General features: G+C 38.4%; 1 protein-coding gene across 2 annotated transcripts in view; it reads left to right on the plus strand.

The window, feature by feature from the left end:
• The window catches only part of PMEPA1 (prostate transmembrane protein, androgen induced 1), an 81,121-nt gene extending 73,592 nt beyond the window's left edge, over nucleotides 1-7,529 (plus strand). The window contains exon 4 of one of the 2 annotated variants that reach the window (XM_039343236.1): nucleotides 56-7,529. In XM_039343236.1, the coding sequence (XP_039199170.1) occupies nucleotides 56-586 (531 nt within the window). In that variant the 3' untranslated portion in view covers nucleotides 587-7,529. Of the gene's footprint in view, nucleotides 1-52 lie in introns of both variants that reach the window. The other variant, XM_039343235.1, reaches the window with a different exon arrangement.
• The last annotated feature ends 3,596 nt before the right edge of the window (nucleotides 7,530-11,125 follow it).

The following is an 11,125-nucleotide window of genomic DNA, read 5'->3' on the forward strand; positions in this document are numbered from 1 at the left end:
AGCTCCTTGATTTGCCTGGCAACCTCATGGCTTTTCTCTTTCTTCTCTCCAGCAGCAAGTCTATACACCAAGGCCTACCGACAGACTAGCAGTCCCATCCTTTTTGCAGAGAGACCGCTTCAACAGATTCCAGCCAACGTACCCTTATATGCAGCACGAAATTGACCTGCCCCCTACCATCTCCCTGTCGGATGGAGAAGAGCCGCCTCCTTATCAGGGGCCTTGCACCTTGCAGCTCCGAGACCCTGAGCAGCAAATGGAACTCAATAGGGAGTCGGTCCGAGCTCCTCCCAACAGAACCATCTTTGACAGTGACCTGATAGATAATTCAGTGTATGGAGGACCCTGCCCTCCGAGCAGCAACTCGGGCATCAGCGCAACTTGCTACGGAAGCAACAGCCGAATGGAAGGGCCTCCTCCAACATACAATGAGGTCATTGGCCATTTCCCGGGATCTACGTTTTACCAGCACCAGCAAAACAACAGTGGGGTGCCTTCGTTCCCTTCGCCTTCGCCCATCAGCAATCTTGAGAGCACAACGATGTGGAACAAAGAGAAGGACAAACAGAAAGGGCACCCTTTTTAAAAGAAAAAAGAAAGGAAACACTCTGCACTTCTTGATAAATAGGAGGGGGGAAGTATATGGAGACGGGGAGGGGGATGAAACCAAACGCCCTTCTCCACCTCTGTGTAGTATAAATATTTACATGTGATGTTTGGTCTGAATGCGCAAGCCAACAAAACTTGCAAAAACATTTCTTTGTTGAGCTCTGTTAGGAAGAGTTTGATTTCCCTCCCCCCTTTCTAAATAAATCTACAGCAGTCCTTTCCCCCCACCCGCCTCCTCCATTTTCCCTTCCCAGTTTTGTATCTAGTTGAATTGTGCGTGTGGATGCTACAACTTTTGTTTTAGTTCACTTAACTTTAAAGATGAAAAAAAAATATTTGCACAAAAACATTTGTTTAAAAATCTGCAATATATATATATATATAAATATATATATTAAAAAAATAAGAGAAACTGTATGTGTGTGGGAGGGGGGGGAGCAGGAGTATTTTTATATTAGAAGAGGCCTATTGAGGAAAAAAAAGCGATTTGTTGTGTTTTTTTCTGAACTTAGAATATAAAACATGGCAACTTTTGAGAGCCAAGTCAAGAAAGCATGTATGACGTTGTTTAAAAAAGTGAGAAAGAGAAAAACAATAGGAAAAAAAGAAAAAAAACAAAAGCAGGGGTTTAGAATTATTTATATAAATGTTGAAATTTTGCACTATTTTTTAATATAAATGTGTCAGTGCTTGTGTTGGTTAGAAATCTCTTATCCTGTCTACCATAAAACTGTTGAGGAAAGTACGTTGAGGTCTGAACAGAGTCATGGGGGGGGGGAAGAGAAGGACTGCATCTTGTGCGAAATTTTCTTTTTTTAATTCTTCAGAGTCACATGACGCTCTCTTAGACCTGTGGTAGTTCCTTGGCACCTATCAACAAGTACAGACGGATGCCTATAAAAGAGACCAGAACCCATCATGTACATGTATTTCATTAAATGTGAAGGGGCTGAGCATACATAAAAAATTGTCCCTTTAAAGAAATGAACAAGTTAATTGTGCCCCTGCCCCACAGTTTCTCCCTCTGTACTTGAGGGTTTGCTTCAAAAGGGGAAGAGGCCATTTCTACACCTGTGAGTATATGTTTCTCCATTGATTTGATGCCTATGTATTTTCTTTGTACTGGTTTTTTGCACTCGGGTATTCATTCCCAGGCTTGTCAAGCAGCATAATGCTTACATAATCCTACATTCCCTACGAAATCATTATGTTTTTTTTTTAAAGGGAACATTTAACATGTGAAATTGATTTATGGCCATTGAAAGCATGAAAAAATAATAATTCAAAAATGAAGAGTTTAATTGTGCAACGCAATTAGCACTGCGTGTGGTCTTCGTTGGGCTGGAGTGCTGTTCATCCTGAACCTATGTGCAGTTAGAATAATGCCTAAGCAAGATCTTTCCCTTGTTCTCCTTATTCTCCTTCTATAAAAGTCTGAATTCGTCTCAGAGTTGAAGATAAAGGCAGTCTCTTGCTTAGATAAACTATTTTTCTGCTCCAGAGCTTTGAAGCACCTGGGTGTTTTTATATTTTGCAAAAACAAGCCCTCCAAAGGCAAACTGGAACAGTTGTTCTATTTTTATTATCTTGTTAATTTCAGGAAGGCCATAAAAGCATACACAGTCATTACATTATTTTATTTTTTAATGAGTGGGTGATGGCTTCTAATTGTCATCAATTTTTTTAATAACAATATAATTTGGGCGCTCTCTCTGGTTAAGATAATAAAAGGAGTGAAGGACCATCAAGATTCAGAAGTCCTGCCTTTGAGATTAATAGCGCTTCCGGTGCCCTGCTTTTCACAAGATTTTAAATAAGTTTTATAAGTGAAGGTTGTTCACATGGCAAAGCCATGGTCCCTGGGCTGCTTTAATTTTTTTTTTTTAAGTAGGAGGAGGGACCAGTGACAAGCACAAGCTTGTCCTATTGGGTCCACAAATGGAGTTAACTCTAAAATACTTTTCATTTATCCCACAGTTAAAGGAAGATGGGCCTGATCCTTCTTTACATCTGCTAATCTGAGTCTGCAGGTTTCTCTGGAAGCCAAATGCAGTTTGTTAATTCTACTTTGCATCCTCCTAACTGGAGGAAAGAAACGACCTATCCCAAATTTCAGGTTCAAGCTAAAAAGCAGGGTTTTAAAAAAACCAGGGAGGATATATTAATCCCTCACTAAATCAGCTTTCCACTTAGCTGTGCATGGTAGTGCCGGGCACTTGGGCCAAATAGTTGGGTTAAGGAAATTGCAGACACCCCTCTGCTTCATGGTCCAGGGTTCCATCTATCTTTGTGTCACTCTATCCTGAAAGAAAAGGAAGGGGTCTTGAAAACCACCCTTGCCAAATTATGTTCCTCTCTTGACTGCCTTTGATTGTTAACTGTGTTGTATTTATTTCAGCTGGGAATAGGGAGACATGTAGATGGAAATATTTCAGCTACTCTGATGTATTCAAGGCAAAAGAGTCATGTTCAGGTTTTAGAAGCAAGTCCATAATCTCTTAGCACTGCTGGTCTGTGTTTGCCACTTGCAATCGTGATCCTTCTTGATCAAGGATGCGCCATCTAACCTTCAAACAAACAAATCAGCTCATGTTATCCCCTTCTTTAAAGCGTTGTCTTGCTTTTTTTTTGTAAACCGTTTTGCCTTTTGTTTACATTTTTAATGTGTAAAGGTCTGGTTGGTTGTTTTTAATCCACATGATTAATTCATATATGATTTGAGTGAAAGAGAGTGAGAGGCATAAATGACAAAAGAGGAAGGAATTGTTTAAACATTTCCAGAGCATCAGTCTCTGGATCTCTCTAGACAAGGGGTAGGCAACTTTGGCTCTTTTATGATTTGTGGACTTCAACTCCCAGAATTCCTGAGCCGGCATGGCTCAGCATGGAAACGTCTCCCTTTCTCCTCAGCATGGCTGGCTCAGGAATTCTGGGAGTTGAAGTCCACGAGTCATAAAAGAGCCAAGGTGCCCCACCCCTGCTCTAGATAATGCACAATGTTTAAGTTTTAGCTAGGAAGGCAGTCAGTTTTTTCCCAAAACGAGCCGTGCTGGGTAGACTTTGAATAGAGTGGAGATTAAAAACTTGATCTTTGATATTTGTCTGACTGAGGAGAACAGGCCAATTGGTGTTTTGAGTTCAGAATTACTATCTGGATCTTTGCTGATCATTGAAGGGTATCAACATTCCTGTTTCTAATTATATCATCAACCTTTGATCAAAAGTTATGGAAAAGAGGCAGTTGGGGGTCACCAGACCTCTTTAGCCAATGATAAAGGAAGAGCTATCAGGGCCAGTTGAGAAGTTGGCAATCTTTATGGCTATACAGTTCCAGACCTAATTAGCAGAGGGAGCTGTATGTATACAAGGAGGTGTAATTTGGTTTTTGCCAGATGCTAACTAGGAAGGTAACATAAATGAAAGATATAAAGGCAATAACTCTTGTTTTTATGCGATTTTTCTATTACTTGAAGAAGAAAAAAGTCTCACGACTTTTAATATATATATTAAAGGGATCATAATGAAAATATAGAAATGAACATTTTAAAAAATGCCACCTTTGGGGGAGGGAGCTAGGAATAGACAACCTCAACCTCCCTCTCTAGCTCCTTAATAATAGCTTTACAAGAACTCCAATTTGCAGTTCTTTTAAGGTAAAAACAAGGAAGAACTCTTATCTTCCTATGAAAGTCAAAGAATTTGTAGACTTTTTAAAAATGTATCTTTCCTTTATGTAACATGTCTATTTAGTGCCTTATTAAAAGAAACAGTAAGCCTCCCTTTTTTTGTTTTTGCAAAAATAAATAAAAGACGGGAAAATTCTATCATTGGTAGTGATAGGAACTTCCAGAGTGTCGTCACTTTTCTTTTAGATCAATCCTGGGATTTCAAGTTTGTTTGTTTTTTTAAAAAAAGTCCATAAATTTGACTCCTTTACATCCAGTCTAATGCATTTATTTCCCTGAAGCATTCTTTCCTCATCTTTTGCCATGTGCTTGTTAGGTAGCTTAAATACCTGTTATGCACATATCCTACCCTAGTAGGTAGTACAATTGTGGCAGAGATTATAATCAAGAGTGTCAACCAAAAGAAATTGAAACATATCTACTGCCCTCTTGAGCCAAAATAAATAAATAGTAATTTTTGTGTTTTGTTTTTTTTACTTTTTCTTTCTCTTATTTTTTTTCTTTCTTTGATCTGTGGTTTTACTAGACACTGTATGCATAAATATAATGCCTAAATTCTCTACCATAATTAAAGAAACATCAGCATGGCTGCAAGATACTAAGTCACGGGAGTGCCTTGTACAAAATGAACCAAAATTTGGGATTGGTGTTGTGTTGGCATAGTTGGGTGCATGTCAAGATCCACTAGCATGCAGTGGCATGAGGGGCCGTGACAGGTTGTCCAGAGTCTTTCTGAGTTTGCCAGCAGTGGCCCACCATGATGTGATGGAAGCAAACTTCCCCACTTGCCTTGTACCCACCATTCAAGAGGCTGGCCAAACGAAACACTACAGCGGAGGCGAAAGAAATTGATCATAAGAATACTAATGAGGTGGAGGGAGTGGTTTGCACAAGTATTTCTGATATTCTAAAACTCAGCTGCCAACTTTCATCCTGTCTCTTCTCTTCATTTATCAGAAGACTTGATACATAGCAGTAAGGAAAAGAAGTGACTTTTCTGTCATTGGGATGAAATGGAACAGAGGGGGGAAAAATACTTTGTTCTATGTCTCTGTGTCAGCTGCTATTAAGTGGACGAACAGGATCAGAAAAAAAAAGAATGGTGTCTTTTCCAACACAAACAGGATTTATTACACAGGACAAAATTAAATGTCCAACTTTGCTTATTTTTTCCGAGCTGCTAATTTATCTTCTCTTCCTCCTTCCCTTGTGTCCTTACTTCCCAAGGGAATATTTAACTGACTCAACCAAACACGTTAATATCCATGATTGTTGCAGAGCCATCCATTGACTTGGGCCCATTAGGGTTTTCAACACCAGTCTTGGGTTAAGAAGGCCCCAGTGTATCCTTATCCAGTGAGATCTCTCTCTTAAAAATAGTTTATTTAGGTGGACTTGTTCTCCCCTTTCAAGGTATTTTAGCATCATCCATGAAAGTATTTATTACCCCATTTGCCCTTTCACTAAAAAAAACTGGAAGGTTGAATATTCATTTCAACATAACACAAATGCAACTTCATTGGTTGCTGCTAAGCCATTGTCTCTTCTGACAAGCATTGCTACATGGAAGGCAGGCATTCAATAGGTGAAAGTATTATGTTCCCAGGCCTCCATCCCAGGTAATTCTGCAATTATTTGGTTTCTGACCAATAATGAATCAACTCTATGAATTCTATGGGGTCCCTCACACTTAATATAAGTGTGACCATAGGAATTCAGAAACCTGAACTCGCTTGAACAAGGAATCCCTATCTGTTGGACTTCCTTTTTTCACACTTGCTCTTAAGGCTTCAGTTCACCTTCCTCTGCCATTTTTTATCTCCACATCCGTTGCAAATAATTTTGTGATGAAATCTGCAGCACTAATAAGCAGGTAACCTTGTTTTTTAAACTTTTGTATTTTTTTTCAGTCCTGCAAACATGATCCCAACACTCTTTCACTCCTGACAGAAATTATATTAATTCATTTGTATGTACTTTACAGAATAGACTTTTTCATGAAAAACAGAAGAATAATATGAAATTATCTTCTTTCCCATCCAAATGAAAACCAAGCAAGTTGGGGAAGGGGGCTCATTAAGCTATATGTATCTGGCTCTTTCTTGACCAACTAACCAGAATGATGAAGAATTATTTGACAAAATCCCCGTAAGATGTTAGCCTTTGACTACAGAATGGAGTCTGACAGCTCAGAAAGAGGTCAAATTAGCAAAGCTGAATGAGGAAAAAAATAGGCTTTTTTTATCAAGCTGTAGCTACCTGCTTATTCGTTAAACAGTTTAATGGTCAGATCAGGTTGTATTTTAGAAAAAAGATTAATATTTCTTGATACTTAAGAAAGCCAAAAAGCGTTCTTAAGACCAAACCCAGTGGAAAACAACTCTTGTGTTGGAGAATATGGATTTGAAAATAATAGTGGCAGGTTTGAACAGGTTCCTAAAACTATAGAAGATTCACAGTTTCTACATTTATAAATCTTAAAGTTTAAAAATTGGATTTATTAAGGAAGGATATAAAAATTGGTCATAAGTGGTGGGAAAAATAAAAATATCACCCTTGAAGATATTTTTACTTACAGCTGAATGTTTCTTAAAAAAAAACATGCATGAAATGATACCTTTAATGGGGAAAAAAATCCACAACTTTCCTTCTTTAAGAATCAAATTAAAAAGCTAGATATGTAGCATAAAATTTCTAGCCAAGATGAGAATCTGTATTCTCTAGTATAATCTGTGCAACACTATACACGCAAACATACATGCACACAATTTCCCCCCATATACGATACACAAACTAAAAGGATTGGGGAAGCAAAACTAAACTTTTCCATAAATTGTGCTTTCAGATTATTTTGCTGTAATATAGAAGCTCATGGAGTACTACGTTAAAAGTCCTGATTTGCCTGCCTTATAGTCACATTTCATTGTATTTTAATATTTTCTTCAATTTCCAGTTGCATTGCTTTTGGCTTTGAAGTTTATTATATGCAGTCCTGTATCCTGAATTTTTTGTTCAACTTAAAAAAAACCTTATGTAAACAAAAGACAGCACATGCAATGCAGTACTTATCTATACTTAGCTGTTTTTGTATGAATATGTACTCTGATGCCAATTTCCACAACTCTGTTGTAAAATGCTTCTTGTGTAACAGTAACCAATAGTGGCAATGATTATGTCATTCTATCCTTAAAAAGCTGCAATACTTAAAAACAATAAATTTTACAATACTTTGGATTGCTCGCTTTCCCCTTTTTTGGTTTCTTTCATCATTTTCTCCTCAAAATGTATCATCTATGTTTTGAATAAATTAAAAGAAGAGACTGGTTATGGTTTTGCATTAAAAAAAAAAGACTGAGCATCTCAGTAGTTGAAGCTAGTAATATATTATGGATTACATGATACTTGTCTTCTTCAAATTGGAATATACAGTATGCATGCTAGGTTAGGATATATTGTATATGCCAGTATATGTGCATTTGAAGGATTGTCATTTTTAAAAAAAGCTTTCCTTGGTTTACATTATGGTGTTAGTAGAGATGACAACTCTTTTCCTGAGAAGAGAATTTTTGATGATCAGAAGTTCATAATTTTTGTTTGCTGTCAACACTTGTAGAAGAAAAACAGGCAGAGCTGGGCGGAGTGGAATTAAATGTGTCATTAGCTTAGAATCCTTACATTGCCACAAAATATCCAAATCCAGCCCTCTTCCCGAATTCCTTTGACCATTATGTAGCGCTAATTTAACGTTAACCCTTAGTTGATTAAATTCTAATGTGTAGGCTTAAATAAATTTTGTATGCTGCAATCTAACAGATGGTCCTGATAGTTTGTGCCTGACACACTTCCAGTTGGAAAAATATAAACATAGAAAATTGAGAGCAAAAAATGTCCCAATATCCACCGAATCTACCATTTGAGGTTTTTTGTTTGTTTGTTTTAGTTCACTTTTAATTAATGTATCTATTCTAATTCTAGTGTATTTGAGGATCTTTAGTTTTCTCCTTCCACTTCTCTGTCTTCTTCCTATTGTGATCAAATCAGAGTGATCACATTAAAATTATTACTGGAAAACTCACGTTTGCAGGCTTTTATCGATGTCTTTATTTATTAAAAAGACAAGGTGGGCATTATCTGACATATAATTGCCTAGTGACTGATTTAAAAATGGCCAGTTCCATCCTGGCCATTCATTCTCATTTATTATTTATTTATTCTCATTTATCATTTGAGAATAAAACTGCCCGTAATACAAAGTCTCCATACAAATCTGTGATGCGATCATATTTGAAATATGCATAGTTTTCATATCATACTTAAGAAATAAAAGGGTTAAATTACAAGAAATGTCAACTAAAATTATTAAATATAATAACCAGTCTTGAGGAAACTTTAAAGTTAATTCTTACAGGGCATCTAATGAAGGCAACATTAGCACCACAAAATGTCTGTATTAATAAAAAATGAGAGTACCTTGGTGTTCTCTGAGCTTTGTTGTTTTCTTGCAGACATTTCATTACCCAATCTAGGAAACATGGTCAATAAAAAATATGTTAGTGGTTGCAAAAAATATTTTTAAAATGGCAAACTTGCCAGTCTCAAAGGCTTAGAGGCTGGAGCAAGGAAAGACTGAAATATCTGGAACGTATTTGAATTCTGCATTGTCTGGAAAAAGCAGAGAGGAAATCTCATATTCTTATTATTAAAGAATATGGCATGAGATTCAGTACAGAAAACGCTTCACAAAAAATAAACCTGGCACAGTTATGAAATTCATTAAAACAATGTGCAGTGATTGAGCACAAACTTGAGCAATTTTATTGTAAAGCAGTTCAAAAAACAGCTGGCTATGCAAATTCTGCTGGATTAAACTAAACTGGGCTCTCCAAATTTGCTGCGTGGGCCATCTGTGGCAGAACATAGACAAGAGATCACAGTCAACTAAATTCTCAGGATATTCCTTTCCTTGCCATTATTTCTATCTATTTCTCAGTGGGCTGGGTTTGCAGGGGGCGTATCGTTTTAGATCTTTAAAGAGCAAAATGAACAGACTGACCCCCCCCCCCTTTAGCTGCTGTAAACACTAGGGTTTCCCCTCTTCTTATTTCTCAATGTTTTAGCAACATTTCTTTTAGGACTTCTCAGGTAGCTTGCTCACAGAGTGATAAATTCAGTGAAGAAGTTCCATATAGGAAGCGGTAATAGTTGCACAGATGTTCCATTTGCTCTTTTCCACCCTCTCCTTTTTGTCTGAAACAGTATAGGATTTGTTTCACAGAGCGATAGAATCAAGATCACATGAAGTGTTAATACCACTTTACAATGCCTTGGTAAGGCCACACTTGGAATACTGCATCCAGTTTTGATCACCACGATGTAAAAAAGATGTTGAAACTCTAGAAAGAGTACAGAGAAGAGCAACAAAGACAATGAGGGACTGGAGGTAAAACATATAAGTTACAGTTGCTGGAATTGGGTATGTCTAGTCCAGTGATGGCGAACCTTTTAGAGACCGAATGCCCAAAAACTGTTTCTCCCCGTCCCCCACTCTGCCCCCACCCCACCCACAGGGCCACCCACCACCTCCATGGCCTGCCACAGCAGATCGCCATGGCAGCCCAGCAGCGCCATGGCGGCCACACCCTCCACCCATGCCCCGCAGCATCATCTGTGCACGATGGAGCATGAGGATGAAGTCTTGTCCCTGCTGCCTGGCTGCCATGTCCTTGGCTGTGCTGCTCCACATGGGCCGTGTTCGAGTGAGACTCTCCTACAGGGGGGGCTGCTGGTGAGGAGGGGTCCACAGGAGGAGGCGGGTCTAGAGTGACGGTGCCCGTGCCCATAGAGAGGGCTCTGAGTGCCACAACTGGCATGCGTGCCATAGGTTTGCTACCACTGGTCTAGTCGAATGAAGAGAAGAATGAGGGGTGACATGATAGCATATTCCAATATCTCAGGGGCTGCCACAAAGAAGAGGGAGTCAGGCTATTCTCCAGAGCACCTGAAGGCAGGACAAGAAGCAATAGATGGAAACTAACCAAGAGGAGAAGCAACCTAGAACTAAGGAGAAATTTCCTGACAGTTAGAACAATTAATCAGTGGAACAACCTGCCTCCAGAAGCTGTGAATGCTCCAGCACTGGAGGTTTTTAGGAAGGGACTGGAGAGCCATTTGTCTGAAATGGTATAGGGTCTCCTGCCTGAGCAGGGGCTGGACTAGATGACTTCCAAGGTCCCTTCCAACTATTATTATTATTATTATTATATTATTATTAATTCATTAAACATGAACCTCAGTCAACTGAACATTCAAATTGGCTGGCGCTGATGGTTGACACGGGTTGCTACCAGCATCCTATGTGTCAACCAGGTATCTTCTTAAAATATAAGATGTTCAGAGTAGCGCAGTTTTTTGTAACATTGCTGGAGTTATTGCAGAAAGCTGCAGTTTCTTGATGTATTTTGCAAAATTTTTGGACATAGTTCCTAGTGCCCTGATGACAATGGGTACCACTGTTACACATTTCATCCATAATCGTGCAGTTTTGATGGCCAGGTCGCGATATTTCATAATTTTTTCTAGTTCTTTTTCTTTGACTCTGGCATCTCCTGGTACAGCGATATCAATCAGCTGTACGCTTCGGTTCTCTACAATTGTGATATCCAGCATATTGTGTTTCAAATGGTGATCTGTCTGTATTCGAAAGATGATGATGATGATGATGATGATGGTGATGGTGATGGTCATGATGATGATGATGATGATTATTATTATTATTATTATTATTATTATTATTATTATTATTATTATTATCTCCTGCTTAAGTGTGGGTG

The sequence above is a fragment of the Crotalus tigris genome, unplaced genomic scaffold (genome assembly GCF_016545835.1).
Source record: "Crotalus tigris isolate CLP2741 ecotype Arizona unplaced genomic scaffold, ASM1654583v1 scf7180000017834.3080900, whole genome shotgun sequence".
Lineage (NCBI taxonomy): Eukaryota > Metazoa > Chordata > Lepidosauria > Squamata > Viperidae > Crotalus > Crotalus tigris.